This window comes from Saccostrea cucullata, unplaced genomic scaffold (genome assembly GCF_032062105.1).
Source record: "Saccostrea cucullata isolate Sc308-1 unplaced genomic scaffold, CSIRO_AGI_Scuc_v1 ctg7323, whole genome shotgun sequence".
NCBI classification, from domain to species: domain Eukaryota; kingdom Metazoa; phylum Mollusca; class Bivalvia; order Ostreida; family Ostreidae; genus Saccostrea; species Saccostrea cuccullata.
Window position 1 is genome coordinate 27,281 of NW_026937297.1, and position 23,270 is coordinate 50,550.

The 23,270-nt window shown below is 32.6% G+C and overlaps 2 protein-coding genes across 2 annotated transcripts; both read right to left on the reverse strand.

Moving 5' to 3' along the window:
- Nucleotides 1–452: 452 nt before the first annotated feature.
- On the reverse strand, nucleotides 453–3,305 carry LOC134247774 (uncharacterized). Its single transcript, XM_062730164.1, has 2 exons — nucleotides 3,278–3,305; nucleotides 453–2,096 (listed from the first exon to the last, which is right to left on the reverse strand). The coding sequence occupies exon 2, from the start codon at nucleotides 2,081–2,083 to the stop codon at nucleotides 518–520; it is 1,566 nt and encodes a 521-aa protein (XP_062586148.1). The 5' UTR covers nucleotides 2,084–2,096; nucleotides 3,278–3,305; the 3' UTR covers nucleotides 453–517.
- Nucleotides 3,306–21,036: 17,731 nt separating this feature from the next.
- On the reverse strand, nucleotides 21,037–23,270 carry LOC134247777 (uncharacterized). The gene is made up of 2 exons (XM_062730166.1): nucleotides 23,243–23,270; nucleotides 21,037–22,057 (listed from the first exon to the last, which is right to left on the reverse strand). The coding sequence occupies exon 2, from the start codon at nucleotides 22,042–22,044 to the stop codon at nucleotides 21,037–21,039; it is 1,008 nt and encodes a 335-aa protein (XP_062586150.1). The 5' UTR covers nucleotides 22,045–22,057; nucleotides 23,243–23,270.

Below are 23,270 nucleotides of genomic sequence, written 5' to 3' on the forward strand. Positions count from 1 at the left end.
ATTAGTGATATTTATATGGAATCATCCTCAGGTAGTGTAGATTCTAATTTGTTCAAATGATGAACGCCTGGAGGGGGGATAAATTCAAGCCCGATGTGCTCAGGTGAGCGCTGTGGCCCCTGGGCCTCTTGTTTTCGATTTACTGCATCCAAGATATCTGGTGTTTAAGTTAACTGCTTATTCATTTGAGTATGATGAGCAAACATATACACGTGGATATCTTTCCTGTGTATATATTCTCCAACACTATAGTTTAGGGTTTTAATTAAGTCTTTATTCCTGATTAAAAAAAATGACAGAATGTCCCATTTCAGGTTTTTTCCCCAGTATAAAATTGTATTAAACAAAACATAAATCAAATTGTATTGATCTTTTGACCAACCTGTATTTGTATCCCGATATTTGAAAATGATATCATAATATATACTTTTAGTTTACAACAATGGTCACTGAACTATTATATAGAAAATGAAGCATAATCTCATTTATAATTTGCACTGATGAACAGTACGATATTTCACTGCAGAAATGTGATTTTCATCACTTTTGTTGTTTTCCATTGAGCAACAAACAGATTGTCATTTGTATCTATACACAGTCCCCAGGGTCTACTCAGTCCACAGTTTATGTAACGGAGGAACTGTCCATCCTGGTCTATGATGTGGACACAGTCATTGTTATGATCAGCTGTAAGGATGTGACTCTGACTATTTGTGGTGATTCCTCGTGGACTGAATATTTCGTTCTTGAGACCAGGAGTATGTCCAGTGTATCTGAATCTTAGTTTCCCGGCCTGATTGACCACCACTACTGTATTAGCTTTCCAGTCAGACACACAGATATCTAGGTTCCTGTTCTCAGCTATGGTACCAGATGAATAGAGAGGTTGACCTTTATCATGAAACTGAATGATTTGTTTTTCTGTAAAGCCAGAGTAACGGACAACTTTTGTTTGGTATGGGTAATCGTCACTGTACATGATAACCAGGACGTCACCAGAGGGGGTACTACAGACACCGCTGGGTTTCCAGTTCTGTAGTCTGATCACCACCTCTATCTTCTCATTCTTCACAATGTTCACAGTTCTATCACTGATATCAGTATAAACTAGATCTCCACTTTTTGTCACTGCTATGTCAGATGGTATGTACCCTGACTTGGTTCTGATTGACTTGAGTAGTGATCCCTGATTGATGCTGTAGAGTTTCATGGTGCTGTCACCTCCTCTTGTCCAGATTTCTTCATTACTCAGACAGGACACATTGTAAAGGTAATACCTATACATAGTGTCTATGGTGGTGACAGCCTCTGGTTCATCAAGCAGCTGTTTGACTGGAGGAGAGGATCCAGCTTCTGGTGAATTTTTTGTTGTCTTCATGCTGTAGCCGTATTTATCTGATGTAGGAGAACTCGATGATACAGTTCCAAATATTTTACTAAGGTGTTGTCCTTTGATTTTGCATGGCGTGAATGTAGGTAAAGATGGCAGAACTTTTTGTGGAAGATTTCTATATCTCTCTACACTGAATGTAGATTTAAATATTTTTGACATGTCATTAGATTTAACAGCAACATCAAGTGAATCAATTTCATCCTTGATGTCAGAAATGATTTTGTTTATTTCATCCAGATGTTTCTGTAGAGTTTGTAACTGTGTATTTTTCATTTTTTCAACTTCAGCTTTAAGTTTCTGGACAAGTTCGTCAATTTCTCTGTGCCAGTCCTCTCCATGTTTTGTTATGGCTGTTGAGAGATCTCCATATTTCTTTTCTAACTGACTCATTCTGTTTTGTACATCAAAGGCAATGTACTGGTAGGTGGGATAAATTGTCTCATTTAGCTCATTTTTTTCTTTAATAATGTCTTCCTTTTTATCATGAATTTTACACACAGGGAAGAGCAGCGTAGATTTTCTAAGCTTGAATTGAACAACTTCATGTTTTTTGGATTGATCAGATACCATGTGTTCTCCCACACAAGCCTTACACAGGTTGACAAGACATGAATCACAGTGCATCTGTACTACAGCGGTCTCACACAGGTCACATCGCATCACGTCCTGGGCACTGGTACGAGGGTCCATGATCAGAGTAGTCCTGTAGTGTAGAAAAAGGTTGCATTGTTAATGCTAATATTACACTAATGGCACCTCAATGTATTGACTGTACATAATCAATATGCTATCAAGTCACCTGTATTTATCTTTAGTCAAGTCCAGGAGAACGAAGATAATAAAACTGAGTCGATGTTCTAAAATTATGTTTAGCAAATGATACTGAAATACTGTATTGTCAAGTGACAGTCTTGCTGCCTTAGTCATTATTTACATGTATATCCATGACCTTGAAAACATTATTTTTGGAAGGGGTACATTCTTATGATGGATAAGAATGTACGCTTGTCTTCTAAACAATCTTACATGTCGAAATTTTTCCTTCAAATAAGGAATGTTTTTAAGTTTTATGTGAGTTATTGGTGTTTGAAACACACAGACTTGTCATGTAGGCATATTTCATGAAGCGCGCTAGCGCTTCATGAAAAATATGCCTACGTGCAAGTCTGTGTGATTCTCACACCAATAACTAACACAAAACTTAAAAACATTCCTTATATTTACATTTTACATGTTTGGGAGAAACTAAAATATACTCAATATCTGAATTCTCGCTGCCCTATATCGTTGTATTTTTCTAACGTCGCTGCAGTCTCATTGTGACGTCACGTTAACACGTTTCCCCGTGTATATTTCTACGCGTGAGTATACACGAAAATGCATTGGCGTCGGAAGCAAAATGAAAGTGGGGGGGCTAAGTGTAAAGAAAATTTTGTTTGTACCTTCAAAAAAACCTGACACGCAAAAAAAAAAAAAAAAAAAAATTGCCCAAACTCGAAATACCTATTTCGTGGTGGTGGGGGGGGGGGGGGGGTTCGAACTTCAGTACCAAAATCTTTTCCCAACACAACCACTTTCCGCACTTTAAACCTACACTAAGACCTATCTGTGGAAAGTTGGGGGGGGTAAACCTACGTAGATATGTTCAATGTCTAAACTAAGTATATATTTGGAAAAAAAGTGGGGCCCCCCCCCCTTGCCCCCCCGGTTCCGACGCCTATGAAATGGTTTTAAAATCAGTTTCACAGTTAGCTTAGTAGTAAAACACAGCGAATGTAAATATTTTATATTATATATATTTGAAGTTTATTTTGTCTTGTATGAAATTCGTATGTAATCAAATTAAATCAAATTTATCAAATGAAATCATTTCATAGTTATTACCTGACTTTAATGGCGTCTGTCTTGTCGACTAAATGATGTCCAAATCAATGTATTGGATTACCTGCTCACCTGTGCAATATCTACCTGCCCGGTATTTATACTTTCTGGTTGGAGTCATTAATAGCTTTATTCACTGCATAGCGTTAAAGAATTCCAAACGCAGTAAAAATTGTGGATTTAAACTCGTGATAAATAAAATATTTTGTAAATGTATGTCATTGCTCTGTTGCTGGTACATTTAAGTGTAATTCACATGCGTTTTTTAAAAATTAAGATGATGCCACATCGCTAAGATTATCATTTTAGCAACAAAAAAAAGAAGTCGTTTCAATATTGACTGAAAGTTCTACAGGAGTGGCCCCGAAGCCCACCCTACCCTTTGGGCCTTGATCTGAAAAAATAAGCATGAATATACACTACGTACATGTAGGGATGCTCCCATATATTAAATATGATCAATCATGGCTTTGCTGTTCCTGAGAAGATTTTTGAAAGAATTTTTTCTATATATTTAAATTGTGGTCCATACCTCGAGGATTATGATTTGAAAATATCTTATTAACACTGACAGGTATCGAGCTGATTTTTTGTATGGTACATGTAGTCTACCCTGATAAGTTACTGGTAAAGTTTGCATTTTGTTCAGCTTCGGTGAGGTTTTTTTTTCTCGGAAATATGGCGTTTTTAATCAGAAGCAGGACACACACTGCCGATAATTAAAAGCAACAAGTATTCTAATGCAAGCCTTTCAGATTGCTTGTTGCATGTATTCCCCTGTCTGTGAAAACTTGCATACATGGAAAGAGGGATAAGCCATCAAGAAACTGAAGAATTCTTTTGAAATTCAGGTGCACTGAAAAAAAAACTTTGGATTGAATCTTAAGCATTTGTGAATTTGTTTTTAAAATTTTTTTTTTAAATAAGTACGAGTCTTCACCTAAGCAACACGCATTTGGCGAGTTTTTTGGCATTTTACTTAGGAAAATGCGTGGTGTTTAAAAGTAAATGGAACAATGGGAACATAGAAATATCAAAGAGGGTGAATGCAAGAAAAGTGAATGCAAGAAAATTTTAGTATTTCTGACCAGATTTGGTGACAAGACGCTAAGAAGAAGTCAATGAGTATGCACGAACGCTGGGCAGCAGGAATGATGGATTCTGGCGTCACGTTGCAGAAATTACACTGCACTACACTAAATACTTGATATCGCGATTACTTAACTTAGCAGAACTCTTTGGCAATGGAGGTAGGAAACGTCTGTTGGCTGGGGACAAATGTGCTATTGAATACAATGCAAGATTGTATGAAATTCATTTTAAAATAATAAAGAACCCCACCACATCACGATACTCCCGTCAAACACCCGTAGTGTCCATTCAATTAATATAAAACATTTAGGGTGCGAGGATATCATGGCAACCTTTAAAAGGATTTCCATAATTTTTTTTATTCCTTTTGATATTTGTTTAAACATCTCCTGTGGTGTAAGCATTAATTATAACAAATAATCATCAAATGGTTGCATTATAGCTTGACAAATGCCCCTCCCCCACAAACACACACATATATATGCATAAATCTTTCATATGGGACATGATGCTCTGAAATTTGTCACTTGATATTTTAAAAAAAAATTTAATATATCAATTTAACTAATAAGTATTAAAAACTTAATCTATAACAAATGGATTTTAGAAATAGAAGGCTGGCCATCAATTAGCATATGCTATTTAAACTGACCAGCAGTTCTTCTGTCTAATTCCCAAAGGACCTATCAGAGATATCAGCCAACAGAAATGATAGAGACAGCTAGCTTCCTACAATGAACTCATTAATTAATCTTTGACTGGATGCAGTTCCACTGATTTATGCCAAGGGATCCAATTTTCTATTATCAAAATTCTCCTTGACCAGTGCTTGATAATTATACCCTTGGGAGAGATAGATTATCTCTTATAAAATAACATTTGATATGGATTGCTGTAAAGTATATACTGAAAAAATATTATTTTCGTAATTTAGCATTTTTTAAACAGGGATAAAAAAAAAACAATCTTACATTTTTGGGATTGTGTAATTCAATAGTAAAAGACAGGTTTCTTTTTAAAAATTCACTTAACTTTTAATCTTTTTAAAAATTCACTTAAATTAAAGGTCATTGTGACCTTAAAATAGGTTGTGACACACCTTCTACCCAAGATGCATAAATTGTCTAAGTTTGATGATTGTCAGTCTAATAATTTCTTAGTTATGCGCCAAACAAAACCATAAAATAAATAAGAAAAACCACCTGTAAAATGCAGAAAAATCATCCAATCATGATGAAAATACCAGGTGCACACCTTCATATGGTGAATAATAAGTGTACAAATTTTCAATCAAATCCGTTTAATAGTTTCTGAGAAACCGTCCGGACAAAATCTTGTCTACAGACAGACGGACAGCTAGACAGACAGACGGACATGATGGTTCCAATATACCCCCCTAAACTTCGTTTGCGGGGGTATAATAAAGGTAAATAGGTCAATAAATTGCATTACCCTCACAATTTTTTCCATATACAAAATACTTTTACTCTATTCAAGCAAACAGCATTTATATATTACATGTATATCATATTATTTGTTAAAACTTAAAAATTAAATTGATTTATAAGGAATATGCATGCAATAGGGAAAACTGGAAGGGGGTGGTCTTTATCATTTATTATTTTGCATTATTAAATGTAATACTCTTTTTTCACTGTGTTGTAAATTGTTCAATAAAATATAAATGTCAATCAAAAATTAGGAGGGGGGCAATTTATATTTAGTTTACACTTTTTTATAGTGACTAGTTAGATATAATCTTTTATGGATATTACATAATTTTTTTCTAAATTTCTCCTTACACCAGGTATGCTGGCGTTCATCATTAGCTGCACATGAATTGAATGTTTACAAATACGGAATGTTTACAAATACGGAGATCAAGGAAGATTTGACATTGATGTTGCGTAAGTATGAGAGATGTGTCTGTTGATTTTTTTTTTTGAAGCCTTATCTCAAAAATAATACTTTTCAAGACATTTATTTTGGAGGGGGCATAGAAAAAAAATTGCCTTATTTAATGTACCCGGTATTTCTCGTAATCGGTGATATTTATTACCGTTTTTTTTTCCTTTGTAGAGAATCTCCACTCATTGACTTGGAAGGACTAATTGGTAACGATTAATCATTTGTGCATTATATCAATGATGAAACATTTATTATACTTAAAAAAGTTATAGGGGTCTGCACCGAGAATTTGTTAGTACATGACTTGTATACATTGTAAGGGGGGAGAGGGGATGTAATTCCTTAGTAATTAAAAACAGATATTGACTTCTGATCAAATAAATATGCATGCATGTGTAGCAAGACTTTGCACAATTTATAAAATTTCAATTGGCCTTTTCAATAGTTTTCAACGTATAATCACAAATATAGTGGGTTTTTTATTCTCAATGGGAAGTTGAAACATCTCATTAATTACCCAGTATTTACTACACTTTTTAGTATATATATATAGATTATATATAATTATCCTCAGATTCTGGGAAGTCTGTGATGAGACAGGAAATTGCTGGCCCCTGACAGGGGTTAGTGCCCTGGAACTACAGGAAAGCATGGCCCTCAAAAAGTCCATACTGACCATGCAGGGGGGACATACTCAGTATGTAGATGTATATATCTAATGTTTTGGAGAAATATTACTAATGTTATGTAGAAATATATATCTAATGTTTTTGTAATATTTCCACATTTTGTCAGTAGCACTACTGAATTAAATATCCCCTTAGATTCCAAAAAATCCCCTGTTGTCCCCCTGTCAGTCCCTGACATTTTCCTGTCTCTCCCTGACTTTCTCCTATGATCCCCCTGTCGTTGTCCCTGCTCTCCCTGTCCAGTCCCTGTCGTCCCCTTTCGTTGTCCCTGCCTACCCTGTCTACTCCCTGTCGTCCCCTGACATTCTCTGATCTCCCTGTCCAGTCCCTGTCGTCCCCTGTCGTTGGCCCTGCCTTCCCTGTCTACTCCCTGTCGTCCCCTGACATTTATTTTGGCCAAGAAAAGGAGTTTAAAAAATATTTTTGTTGCATTTAAGAGTGAAAATGATATAGTCTTGAAAACTTTAAGTATATTTTTTTAAAATATAGACTTAGTAAAAAGTTAACACATTTTTAAATACCTTAACTTAATCCCCTGTTATTTAGTTTCTATTACTTGTATCAATGTGATTTTTTTTTTTGGTTCAGGAGCATTTCGGGTGAAGAACAGCAGAGAATTGCATCGATTCTAAAGAAGAAATAAATTACCAATTTATTTCATCTTGTGATGGTAGACGGCATATACATTGTACTTTATGAGCCTTTTATATATACTTATAAACTCTTTCATTTTTTATTTTATCTACTTTGAAACATCTTTGAGCGTAATAACTGTCTTTGTAAAAGAACTAGATTTAAACAATTCGGAATACATTATCAAATCCATGCATGGGATATTTTGTTTTCCCAAAGAATTAAATAAATAAAAAATTAATTGAAAGGAATGATATATAAATGCATTAATAAAATAAATTTTTATTTAATACATAAAAATTATTAAATAAAGTAAAAATCTATTATATTCATTTATTTTCTTATGTAAATAAATCTACAAAGAGACTGAATTAAGAATGAATGAAAGAATAAATAAATAAATAAATAAATAAATAAATAAATGATTGAATGAATGAATAAATAAATAAATAAATAAATAAATAAATAAATAATAATAAATAAATAAATAAATAAATAGATAAATAAATAATGAGAAGTATATAAAGTTATTCATTTATTTGTTTATTTTTTAATTTATCACCCATTTCTATCCCCAAAATGTGTTTTATTAGTTTTAATTTAATTATTTGCTGAGATATGCTACAAAGTATTTTATTGGCATATTTAAACGACTTTTTATTACTTTAAGTCCATGATGGGTATCAAAATGATCGTCTCATTATGCACAATATTAATCTGTCAATTAGAATTCTGATACATTGTTTTGATTAAAAAATCGGTTTTCAAAACCCTAACACGGTTCTAAAACAACATCAAAGCCATTGATGTTTACCAGTAATTAACTCGGGGTACACAGTCATGACACCTATTATCAATTTCACTGACCGCTCTACCTTGTTTATGTTGTGGCAGGACGACCGTGTGTAGTTTGCAGCTGTTTGAAATAACATTTTCCCTATGTATGAGAACTAAATTTTTTCAATCAAAACAAAATAAAAGTATCAAAGAAGCTATTGACAGGTAAAGATTGTGCATAATGAGACGATTATTTTGATATCCATCATGGAAGTAAAATAGTTAAAAGCCGATTTAATATGCTTCAAAAATACTTTGACACATATTTTTCGTAAATAGTTTAACATAAAAAAAAACCCAAAAAAATCCCATTTTCGGGTATTTGATTATTTAATTTGTTTGTATCGTCAATTTTGAAAATAAAAAAAAGATTGTTTTTACAATAAATAAATACATGCAGTTAATAAGTTTATTTATTTATTTATTTATTTTTTTTTTTTTGTTTACTAACTATTTAAAATCAACTATTGTATTGATTTTAAAAACTGAATTATTCAAAAATGCACCAATACCCCCTGCTGTCTCTCCCTTTTTTCTTCTCTTTTTTTTATTTAAATGGTGCAACGTCAAACCAGTATTTAACAAATAAAACAGATTGCAGCGAAATAAATTCATAGTAAATAAATAAAATACAATAAATGAATAATAAAACAAAATTATTTATAAAATATCTATCTATTTATTTTTGAAATTGAAAAAACAACAGATTAATGAATCATTTATATCTGCAAGAAATTGTGTTTCTTCAGTTTTATTTCATATAAACACTTGCATCCGTAGATGTGCTACAAAGTATTTTATTAGCGTATTAAAAAGCTTTTTATTATTTTAAGTACATGATGGATATCAAAATAATCGTCTCATTATGCACAATATTAATCTGTCAATTTGATTTTTGATACATTGATTTGATTGAAAAATCGGTTTTCAAAACCGTAACACGATTCTGAAAGAACATCAAAGCCATTGATGTTTACCAGTAATTAACTCGGGGTACACAGTACACAGTTATGACACCTATTGTCTTTCTCGCTGACCGCTATACCTTGTCTATGTTGTGTTCATAGTGACCGTTGTCGCATAATATTTGGTCCGCCTCGTTTAAAGGTCCGGCCGGACCAAATACGATAACATATTTGGTCCGCCTAGCTCTATAAGAAAAGGTCCGCCCTCGGCCTTTTATACAAATTGTATGCCTGTGTTCATTCGATATTAATTGAAAAAAACTATTCTTTTAAAATTATTTAAGGATATATATAGTCGTATTAATAGCTAGTGTTATCTCCAAGAAAATGTAGTGAACAATAAGTAAGAAATCGAAATTAATACATAAATAAAGGAATGTATAGATTTATTGATCGGGTTTCCTGTCGGGAAGATGGGACATGCTTCTTTTGTCGTTTAAATTAATATACTAATGTCAACATTATCATTAAAAAAATATTAAGAATGTACATACATTTACCTTCACCGCCTTGTTTACTGGCAGATTAATCAGTATTGAATGAACAGATAAATGTTCGTAAGTCCAACACGAATCATTTAGTTACACTCTCTTTCCTATAAACATGATATTAAACGTTTGACTAATCCACTCACAAAAACTGAAGTTCACATCTTTCAAAATATATTTCTTTATAGTATTGATAAAAGAAATCACGTTTAATATTGTTGTAAATAACTGGAGGGTCACTAGCTGTGACAGGGGCTTATGTCACGGTCTACTACCCTACACCCCTTATTGTAAAAACAACATGCCTACGGATTGGGCAGTTGGGGGTTAGCCTGTAATTGTTTCGTTTGAGAAAACTTAACGTACCATATCCCCTGTTTTTTTTTTTATAAGTTAACACTGTTTCTTACATATTCAAAGGTTAATTATTATATCTACTTGATCTCTGCATTTCATTTCCTGAATTTAACATTGCCGACAATTTTTGTTATTATTTCGGAATCCGACAATTTTATTTTCATTTTCGACATTAGTTATTTTTTTCACATTTGCGGATTTTTTTATGATACCTTTACGGCAATTTAAGTTTAACATTTAATATTGTTTACTTCTTGTAGTAGTAGTAGTAGTAGTAGTAGTAGTAGTAGTAGTAGTAGAAGTCTAGTTAATAAGTAAAGGAAACAGTTAAGTGAAACTTCACATTCACAATACATGTACCTACATCTGTTCCAGGGTAAAATCAATTAAGTTTCTTTGACAGCTAAGAGCAAAGTCTTTTATTATCTAAAATATTTTACCTTAAGGATTTTTATAACGAATGCATGAATTCTTTTTTCATTTACGAAAAAGTACTGACAGGAATTTGACAAATGTCGGAGATGAAAACTTTTAAAATGTAAAAACTTAAAAATGTCAGAAATGAAAAGTTCAGAAAATTCCGGAAATGAAATGCGGCCTACTAAATATTACTTCGGGACAAGGTAAACGTGCATTAATTGGCGAAATCAACCAAATTAAGTCGATAAATTGCTGGATTTAAAAGTGCCTTTATTTTTCATATTTAATATACATGTCGCTCATATAAAATCTCTGTGCACTACATTTATGATATATTATTTATACTTATGTCTCTCGGTTTCGGTTTCAATAAAAATCCGAACATTTTATACCCCCTCCTAAATGTTTTTTGGGGGGAGGGGTAATGGAGTGTAGTAAAATCACGCAGATACCTGTCAAAAAAGTTTAAAGTTTTAAAATATACCGATACCGAAAAAATAAACAAAGTTAGCAAATTTTTGATATCAAATCATTAATTGATCAATCATTAATTTATATATATATCATATACGATTCAACAATTTTTTACGCTGAAATTCATGAAATATAAAGAACAAAACCATACAATGTGGTAGGGGTCAGCCGACTTTTGTGATCTTCTATTAATAGTAAATCGAGAACGGTCATTCATTTCAAAGTTTTTGTTTACTGTGAGCCTAACTTTGTACAAACTTGTGTGAATGGCAAAACACGTATAATACACTTATAAAGCTTGTGTGAAAGTAGGAAATTTGCACACTATTAGGCTGCTATTTAAAATATTAATTAAGGAAGTTCTAAACACTGCACACTAAAAAAGTTCTAATCTTTAGTTTTCAAGTTACGAAAATAAACCCCGTCCAAAAATTTTCCTTTCTAACATAAAAATATTTAAAATACAGAGGACGGGCCTTTCCTGATAACTGCGTTTTAAGGTCCGCCCTGTCTATTTTACTAGTTTTCAAGCTACAAAAATAAACCCTGTCCAAAAATTTCTCTTTATGACATGAATATATCTGAAATACAGAGGGCGGACCTTTTCTGATAACTGCGTTTTAAGATCCACCCCAGTGTCTACTTTTTTTTTAGTTTTCAAGCTACGAAAATAACCCCTGTCCAAAAATTTCTCTTTATGACATGAATATATCTGAAATACAGAGGGCGGACCTTTTCTGGTAACTGCGTTTTAAGGTCCGTTATGTCCCCTTCTCTAGTTTTTTAAGCTACGAAAATAAACCCTGTCCAACAGAGATCCCTTTATAACATAAAGATATATAAAATACAGAGGGCGAACCTTTTCTGATAACTGCGTTTTAAGGTCCGCCCTGTTTCTTTCCCTAGTTTTTTAGGCTACGAAAATAAACCCTGTCCAAAAATTTCCCTTTATAACATAAAAATATCTAAAATACAAAGGGCGGACCTTTTCTGATAACTGCGTTTTAAGGTCCGCCCTGTCTATTTTTCTAGTTTTTTAAGCTATGAAAATAAACCCTGTCCAAAAATTTCTCTTTATGACATGAATATATCTGAAATACAGAGGGCGGACCTTTTCTGATAACTGCGTTTTAAGGTCCGCCCTGTATCTTTCTCTAGTTTTTTAAGCTACGAAAATAAACCCTGTCAAAAAAGATCCCTTTATGACATAAAGGTATATGAAATACAGAGGGCGGACCTTTTCTGATAACTGCGTTTTAAGATCCGCCCCAGTGTCTACTTTTTTTTTAGTTTTCAAGCTACGAAAATAACCCCTGTCCAAAAATTTCACTTTATGTCATGAAGATATCTGAAATACAGAGGGCGGACCTTTTTCTGATAACTGCGTTTTAAGGTCCGCCCTGTCCCTTTCTCTAGTTTTTTAAGGTACGAAAATAAACCCTGTCCAAAAAATTCCCTTTAAAATATAGATATCTGAAATACAGAGGGTGGACCTTTTCTGATAACTGCGTTTTAAGGTCCGCCCTGTCCCTTTCTCTAGTTTTTAAGCTACGAAAATAAACCCTGTCCAAAAATTTCCCTTTATAACATACAGATATCTGAAATACAGAGGACGGACCTTATATATTATGCTGCGCTTTAAGGTCCGTTATGTCACTTTCTCTGATTCTTATGCTATACGAAAATAAACCGCGTATGAAGTATCCTTTGCAATGAGCAGAGACCACCTTTAACCAAATTTATGTAAATGTAATGAAGAACAGTCATATCCAAATAAAATTATTCAAAAGTTGTTTTCTGGTTAAGGGTGGTCTTTGGCAACAATTTGTCATCGTAAGGTGGATACCTCAATATTTAATATATATATTCCATACAAACTGGATAATTTTTATATTTATCATATGAGGGAACTATTAACATTGGCATATCATTATTGTGTGATTTGGTTTTATGCATGTATAAACTAAGATTGTATGACAAAATTTAGGTTAAGCAATGTAATTAAAATAATCACTAGTAGTGTAGGCGAAAATGCCTATCAAATGCGCTATAGCTATTTCTGGGTACTGTTGCGACTCTAGGGCTCTATTTTTGAGTATATATGGACGAGAACTTATAAAAAAAATTTCATCTCAGGCTTATCCTTTTCATACAGGCGTAAGGTAAATAATTATAAACAACTTTTCGCAAAAGGCTCCATGTCGGTTATAATAGAAAATAATTTACAGTTAGGTTACTGAAAAGATTTCAAAATTTAATCGCTCTTGCAATACAAGATTATCCCGCATTCTGCAACGTCATAATAAAAAGTGAAATTGTTAGTGTAAAGTTTCCATTTTTCTTTCCGCAAAATAAATATTTACATGTATTATGCTTTTCGTTATGACGAGGATGAGGGATACATGTATAAGAATAAATTAGATCCAAGCCAAACAAGAGGCCCATGGGCCACATCGCTCACCTAAGAAACTTTGGCCATGCTGTTCTTTAACAGATCCCCCCCCTTCGTAATACCAATTGTGACCAAGCCCTATCCCCAGGGGTTATGATTTGGAAAATTTAGAATCTACACTACCCCAAGATTCACATAAGTTTCGGCTTTTCTGGCCCAATGGTTCTTAAGAAGATTTTCAAAGATTTTTCAATATATATTTCAATGTAAAACTTGGATTCCCTACTGTGGCCTCGCCCTACCCCCAGGGGTCATAATTTGGAAAATTTAGAATCTACACTTACCCCAGAATGCTTCCACATAAGTTTGAGCTTTTCTGGCCCATTGCTTCTTGAGAAGAAGATGTTAAAGATTTTTCCTATATATTTCTATGTAAAACTTGGATTCCCTATTGTGGCCCTGCCCTACACCCGGAGTCATGATTTTTACAATTTAGAATCTAGACACTACCCCTGAATGCTTCCACATAAGTTTCAGCTTTTCTGGCCCAGTGGTTCTTAAGAAGAAGATTTTAAAAATTTTTCCTATATATTTCTATGTAAAACTTGGATTCCCTATTGTGGCCCTGCCCTGCCCCCAGGGGTCATGATTTTTACAATTTAGAATCTACACTACTCCTACAAGTAAAAGCCTCGGTTAACGTCCCTACGCTCCTTATATACCTCGGACTCTTACATCCGAAGGCCATTTTCTAAAGAGCTCGTTCCGCCTGAGATTTTGGGCGGAACGTATTATGCGTGAAATAAACTGTTAACAAGTAAATTTCAAGTACCTACATGTTTGCATGGGGTATTAAAGTCACAAGAAATAATAAAATCCATTTTATTCGGTGTGCATTATTGTTAATTAATGAAAATTGTCATTATTCCAATTTGTCACCAGAAGTACTTTCGATTTGAACTTCACATTAATTTTGCGGATTGCTTGTCAGAAAACGAAATTTTTGTTGCATTACACTAGTTTCGTTTCGTCAGATTTTCTGAAATCCATTTCCGAATTTTAAACAGACGACTTGTTTCAATTTCTGCTTCGATTTAATAAATAGGCCTAATGGATTTATCATGTTTATTGCTTATACGAAAGGTTAACAGTGTTTTATGCGTAAGTTTTATCGTAAATATTGATTATATCATTATTTCATACCATTTGTTAATATACAAAGCCTTATTTCTTAATAAAATAATTTATTTCCACTTGGGGTTTCTGCGGCGAGAATTTTTACAATGGATGCTAGAGGTTACGCGGCGCCAAGTCAAAAGTATCTCGCCGAGACCTCTAGCATGCTGGAGTAAATCTACACTAACCCAGAATGCTTCCACATAAGTTTCAGCTTTTCTGGCCGAATGGTTCTTGAGAAGAAGATTTTTAAAGTTTTTTCCTATATATTTCTATATAAAACTTGGTTTCCCTATTGTGGCCCCGCCCTACTCCAAGGGGTCATGATTTTTACAACTTAGAATCTACACTACCCCAGAATGCTCCCAAATAAGTTTTAGCTTTTCTGGCCGAATGGTTCTTGAGAAGAAGATTTTTAAAGTTTTTTCCAATACATGTCTATGTAAAACTTGATTTCCTATTGTGGCCCCGCCCTACCCCCGGGGGTCATGATTTTAACAATTTAGAATCTACACTACCCCAGGATGCTTCCACATAAGTTTCAGCTTTTCTGGCCCAGTGGTTCTTGAGAAGAAGATTTTTTAATGACCCCACCCTATTTTTGTATTTTCTTGATTATCTCCCCTTGGAAAGGGACTTGGCCCTTGATTTTAACAATTTAAATTCCCCATCACCCAAGGATGCTTTGTACCAAGTTTGGTTAAAATTGGCCCAGTGGTTCTTGAGAAGAAGTTGAAAATGTGAAAAGTTTACAGACGGACAGACGGACGGACAGACAGACAGACGGACGGACGGACGGACGACGGACAACGGGTGATCAGAAAAGCTCACTTGAGCTTTCAGCTCAGGTGAGCTAAAAACTATAATTCTTGGGCCCGTTTAAAAAAAACAAAAAAAAAAATTAGACCTTTCAATCTGATCATAACTTTTTATTGTACGTTGATTTGATAATAGTTTTAATCTTTAAAAAAGAATTTAACAAGATATTTTCATGCCAGCTACTTCAAAAAGAATCATTAATTTTATAAAATTATACAATCAGCTTAAGTTTTTGGTCTGAGTCGTAAGTTCTTAATTTGTAAAACAATCCATTGATGTATATGTTTTCCAAATAGAGTGAGCTGCTTTAGTCTTTAACTGAACATTACAATCATGTATTTTGTTTCTGCAGTAATTGTAAATAGAGATCGAATTCAATATGAGGTTATATTTTACACTTTCCACAAATAAAGGACCAAAATATGATTATAAACAGAAAACAAAAGGTAATTGTGAAGACTACCGGAAACCAGAGAATTACATGTACTCTTTATCGATCTTACATGTAGTATTAAACTCCACACTTGGGATAAGGAATTTTTTTAAATCATATAAGGCGGTTTTTTTTATAAGTTAAGACTAACAATATTTTAAAAAAAAAAGATCTTTTATATACAGAAAGAACCGCTGCATTTCATTTCCGGACATTTCTTTATTTTATTTCCGACAATTACTCTTTTTTTCCCGACGTTTATTTCTTTTCATTTCCGGAATTTTTGCTAGGTACCTCTCCGGCAATTTAAGGTTTACCAGGTACATGTACGTAGAAAAGGAATTTTGAAAAAAAAATCTCTTATACACAACATTTTTAATATAAAAATTCTGTATATACATCTTTAATATAAAAATTATGTATATACATCTGTACATGAAGAACTAAGTCTAGTTAACAGAGTTTAAATAATGAGCATACAATTTTTTCATCAAATTTAATGTTCACTAAATTAAATGTCCAAGACTGCTCCGAACTTATGTCCAAGACATTTGATTTGCTAAACAGTCTATAATTCTTTAAAATTTTTCATTACCGAAATTTAAATCAATTGCGTTTCATGTATAGATATCAGAGATTTAAAACAATGACAGATTCTTATCGACTCGGCATTTAAATATCAGAACAGTTTTAATTCAATTAGTTTGAATTTAACTAATAGAAACGTGGGGATATTTAAGTTCAATATCGGTGAAAATTTTAATTTGAACATAAATATCAAATCTCATGTAAATTATCATATGCTTAATCTAGTATTTTTAATTTTTAGCTCTGATTATGATACGCCATATTTAGCTTAAAATATTCAAATAAAGGCTTTAAGTCTATATGATTATAATTATTATAAATGTAGCAGTTTTGAAGTATACGCATGAATATTTTGTTTCTTAGCATAATTTATTAATTAAAAAATTCAAATCTATTGATATATAAAGCTAACACATGATCATTAGGTTCACCGACCATTCAATGACGGCGCCATCTGCCGCGGGCTCTACCTGTGGGTACCTGTCAGGTAAATAAATACGTCACACCCCATTGTTTAATAAGCTATACACACCGACAGATTTCACACCTTTAATCGTAATAATTTACACAAAGCAAATTCTAAGGAAAAACAAACACTTGCACAATAATTGTGGCATTATTATTTAAGATATAATGGTTCTAAACGGCACTGCTCAAAGTACACTAAACGAGTAGACTCTTGTCTAGAAATACATGTATGTTGTATAAAAACTAAAACACAACAGGTTAAATCCTTCTTATTATATAGTATAAACTAACTTTCTTTAATTTCATATGTTAAAGTCAAGATTAAATCATTTTGTACCACCCGGACCTTAAAACGTAGGGGGACCTTTCCTTATACGGGCCGGACCTTTTCTTATAAAAGGCGGACCAATTATGTTATCGTATTTGGTCCGGCCGGACCTTTAAACGAGGCGGACCAAATATTATGCGACACCGTGTACAGTTTGCAACTGTTTGAAATAACATTTTCTCTTTTAGAACCGATTTTTTTTCTATCAAAACAAAATAAAAGTATCAAAGAAACTATTAACGGGTAAAGATTGTGCATAATGAGACGATTATTTTGATATCCATCATGGAAGTAAAATAATTATAAGCAGTTTAAATATGCTTCAAAAAGACTTTGATACAAATTAATCGTAAATCAGGTTACATAGAATATGCCAAACAATTCCCATTTTCGGGTATATGATTATTTACTTTGCTTGTATCGTCAATTTTGAAAATAAAAACATCGTTTTTATAATGATTAAATACATGCAGTTAATTAGTTAATTTATTTTTTTATTTACTTACTATTTAAAATCAACTATTGTATTGATTTTAAAAACTAAAATATTCCAAAATGCGCCAGCACCCCTGCTGTCTTTACTTCTTCTTCTTTTTCTTTGTTTTTTTTTTTTTTTACAAAAGGTAGAAAGTCACTCCATTATTAAATGAATAAAACATGAATAAAACAACACTAAGGAAACACAATTTCTTGTGGATATAAATGATTGACTTATTTGTTGTATTTTCAATTTCAAAAATAAATAAATTGATATTTAATTTCTATTTATTTCATTTTTTTTTTATTATTATTTTTTCTTAATTATTTACTATGTACTTATTTCGCTGTAATCTGTTTTATTCATTAAATACTGGTTTGACTTTTACCATTTGTAAGAAAAAAATCAGCAGGGGGTATTGGCGCATTTTTGAATATTTTAGTGTTTAAAACCAATACATAATTGATTTTAAATAGTAAGTAAATAAGAAAAACTTGTTAACTGCATGTATTAAATCATCATAAAAAGAATGTTATCATTTTTTAAATTGACGGGCAAGAGAACTAAATAATCATATACCCGAATATGGGATTTGTTTGCCATATTCTATGTAAACTAATTTACGATAAATATGTGTCAAAGTATTTTTAAAGCATATTAAATCTGCTTTTAATTATTTTACTTCCATGATGGATATCAAAATAATCGTCTTATTATGCAAAATCTTTACCCGTCAATAGCTTCTTTGATACTTTTATTTTGTTTTGATTAAAAAAAATTAATTTCTCACACAAAGAGAAAATGTTATTTCAAATAGTTACGAACTGTTCACGGTCACTCTGAACACAACATAAACAAGGTATAGCGGTCAGCGAGAAAGACAATAGGTGTCATAACTGTGTACTGTGTACCCCGAGTTAATTACTGGTAAACATCAATGGCTTTGATGTTCTTTCAGAATCGTGTTACGGTTTTGAAAACTGATTTTTTCAATCAAATCAATGTATCAAAAATCAAATTGACAGATTAATATTGTGCATGATGAGACGATTATTTTGATATCCATCATGTACTTAAAATAATAAAAAAGCGTTTTAGTACACTAATAAAATACTTTGTAGCACATCTACGGATGCAAGTGTTTGTATGAAATAAAACTAAAGAAAAACAATTTCTTGCAGATATAAATGATTCCTAAATCTGTTGTATTTTTAACTTCAAACATAAATAGATTGATATTTTATTAATAATGTTTTTTATTATTATTCATTTATTTTATTTTATTTATTTACTATGAGTTTATTTTGCTGCAATCTGTTGTATTCGTTAAATACTGGTTTGACTTTGTACCATTTGTCATAAAAAAAAAAAAAAAAAAAAAGAAATAAAAAGAAAAAAAAGTTAATAGACAGCAGGGGGTATTGGTGCATTTTTTATAATAATTCAGTTTTTAAAATCAATACAATGAATGTTTTTAAATAGTTAGTAAACAAAAAAAAAAAACTTATTAACTGCATGTATTTATTTATTATAAAAACAATCTTTTTTATTTTCAAAATTGACGGTACAAACAAATTAAGTAATTAAATACCCAAAAATGGGATTTTTTGTCTTATTATATGTTAAACTATTTACGAAAAAAATATGTGTCGAAGTATTTTTGAAGCATATTAAATAGGCTTTTAATTATTTTACTTCCACGATGGATATCAAAATAATCGTCTCATTATGCACAATCTTTACCCGGCAATAGCTTCTTTGATACTTTTATTTTGTTTTGATTGAAAAAAAATTAAGTTCTCATACAAAAGGGAAAATGTTATTTCAAACAGCTGCAAACTACACACGGTCGTCCTGCCACAACATAAACAAGGTAGAGCGGTCGGTGAAAAAGATAATAGGTGTCATGACTGTGTACCCCGAGTTAATTACTGGTAAACATCAATGGCTTTGATGTTGTTTTAGAACCGTGTTAGGGTTTTGAAAAACGATTTTTTAATCAAAACAATGTATCAAAAGTCTAATTGACATATTAATATTGTGCATAATGAGACGATCATTTTGATACCCATCATGGACTTAAAGTATTAAGAAGTCGTTTAAATATGCCAATAAAATACTTTGTAGCATATTTCAGCAAAAAATTAAATTAAAACTAATAAAACACATTTTGGGGATATTAATGAGTGATAAATTAAAAAATAAATGAATAATTTTATATACTTCTCATTATTATTTATTTATTTATTTATTTAATTTATTCATTCATTCATTCATTCATTTATTTATTTATTTATTTATTTATTTATTTATTTATTTATTTATTAATTCAATCATTCAGTCGATTTGTAGATTTATTTACATAAGAAAATAAATGAATACAATAGATTTTTACTTTATTTAATAATTTTTATTAATTAAATAAAAATTTATTTTATTAATGCATTTATATATCATTCCTTTCAATTAATTTTTTATTCATTTTTTTCTTTGGGAAAACAAAATACCCCATGCATGGATTTGATAATGTATTCCGATTTTGTTTAAATCTAGTTCTCTTACAAAGACAGTTATTACACTCAAAGATGTTTCAAAGTAGATCAAATAAAAAATGAAAAAGTTTATAAATATATACAAAAGGTTCATAAAGTACAATGTATATGCCGTCTACCATCACAAGATGAAATAAATTGGTAATTTATTTCTTCTTTAGAATCGATGCAATTCTCTGCCGTTCTTCACCCGAAATGCTACCGAACCAAACAAAAATCACATTGATACAAGTAATAGAAACTAAATTACAGGGGATTAGGTTCAGGCATTTAAAAATGTGTTAACTTTTTACTAAGTCTATATTTAAAAAAAAAAATACTGAAAGTATTCAAGACTATATCATTTTCACTCTTAAATGCAACAAAAATATTTTTTAAACTCCTTTTGTTGGCCAAAATAAATGTCAGGGGACGACAGGGAGTAGACAGGGAAGGCAGGGCCAACGACAGGGGACGACAGGGACTGGACAGGGAGATCAGAGAATGTCAGGGGACGACAGGGAGTAGACAGGGAAGGCAGGGACAACGACAGGGGACGACAGGGACTGGACAGGGAGAGCAGGGACAACGACAGGGGGATCATAGGAGAAAGTCAGGGAGAGACAGGAAAATGTCAGGGACTGACAGGGGGACAACAGGGGATTTTTTGGAATCTAAGGGGATATTTAATTCACAGTTCTATCACTGATATCAGTATAAACTAGATCTCCACTTTTTGTCACTGCTATGTCAGATGGTTCGTACCCCGACTTGGTTCTGATTGACTTGAGTAGTGATCCCAGATTGATGCTGTAGAGTTTCATGGTGCTGTCACCTCCTCTTGTCCAGATTTCTTCATCACTCAGACAGGCCACATTATAAAGGTTATAAAACCTGGTGTTTATGGTTGTTACAGTCTCTGGTTCATCAAGCAGCTGTTTGACTGGAGGAGAGGATCCAGCTTCTGGTGAATTTTTTGTTGTCTTCATGCTGTAGCCGTATTTATCTGATGTAGGAGAACTCGATGATACAGTTCCAAATATTTTACTAAGGTGTTGTCCTTTGATTTTGCATGGCGTGAATGTAGGTAAAGATGGCAGAACTTTTTGTGGAAGATTTCTATATCTCTCTACACTGAATGTAGATTTAAATATTTTTGACATGTCATTAGATTTAACAGCAACATCAAGTGAATCAATTTCATCCTTGATGTCAGAAATGATTTTGTTTATTTCATCCAGATGTTTCTGTAGAGTTTGTAACTGTGTATTTTTCATTTTTTCAACTTCAGCTTTAAGTTTCTGGACAAGTTCGTCAATTTCTCTGTGCCAGTCCTCTCCATGTTTTGTTATGGCTGTTGAGAGATCTCCATATTTCTTTTCTAACTGACTCATTCTGTTTTGTACATCAAAGGCAATGTACTGGTAGGTGGGATAAATTGTCTCATTTAGCTCATTTTTTTCTTTAATAATGTCTTCCTTTTTATCATGAATTTTACACACAGGGAAGAGCAGCGTAGATTTTCTAAGCTTGAATTGAACAACTTCATGTTTTTTGGATTGATCAGATACCATGTGTTCTCCCACACAAGCCTTACACAGGTTGACAAGACATGAATCACAGTGCATCTGTACTACAGCGGTCTCACACAGGTCACATCGCATCACGTCCTGGGCACTGGTACGAGGGTCCATGATCAGAGTAGTCCTGTAGTGTAGAAAAAGGTTGCATTGTTAATGCTAATATTACACTAATGGCACCTCAATGTATTGACTGTACATAATCAATATGCTATCAAGTCACCTGTATTTATCTTTAGTCAAGTCCAGGAGAACGAAGATAATAAAACTGAGTCGATATTCTAAAATTATGTTTAGCAAATGATACTGAAATACTGTATTGTCAAGTGACAGTCTTGCTGCCTTAGTCATTATTTACATGTATATCCATGACCTTGAAAACATTATTTTTGAAAGGGGTACATTCTTATGATGGATAAGAATGTACGCTTGTCTTCTAAACAATCTTACATGTCGAAATTTTTCCTTCAAATAAGGAATGTTTTTAAGTTTTATGTGAGTTATTGGTGTTTGAAACACACAGACTTGTCATGTAGGCATATTTCATGAAGCGCGCTAGCGCTTCATGAAAAATATGCCTACGTGCAAGTCTGTGTGATTCTCACACCAATAACTAACACAAAACTTAAAAACATTCCTTATATTTACATTTTACATGTTTGGGAGAAACTAAAATATACTCAATATCTGAATTCTCGCTGCCCTATATCGTTGTATTTTTCTAACGTCGCTGCAGTCTCATTGTGACGTCACGTTAACACGTTTCCCCGTGTATATTTCTACGCGTGAGTATACACGAAAATGCATTGGCGTCGGAAGCAAAATGAAAGTGGGGGGGCTAAGTGTAAAGAAAATTTTGTTTGTACCTTCAAAAAAACCTGACAAGCAAAAAAAAAAAAAAAAAAAAAAATTGCCCAAACTCGAAATACCTATTTCGTGGTGGTGGGGGGGGGGGGGGGGTTCGAACTTCAGTACCAAAATCTTTTCCCAACACAACCACTTTCCGCACTTTAAACCTACACTAAGACCTATCTGTGGAAAGTGGGGGGGGGGGGTAAACCTACGTAGATATGTTCAATGTCTAAACTAAGTATATATTTGGAAAAAAAGTGGGGGCCCCCCCCCTTGCCCCCCGGTTCCGACGCCTATGAAATGGTTTTAAAATCAGTTTCACAGTTAGCTTAGTAGTAAAACACAGCGAATGTAAATATTTTATATTATACATATTTGAAGTTTATTTTGTCTTGTATGAAATTCGTATGTAATCAAATTAAATCAAATTTATCAAATGAAATCATTCCATAGTTATTACCTGACTTTAATGGCGTCTGTCTTGTCGA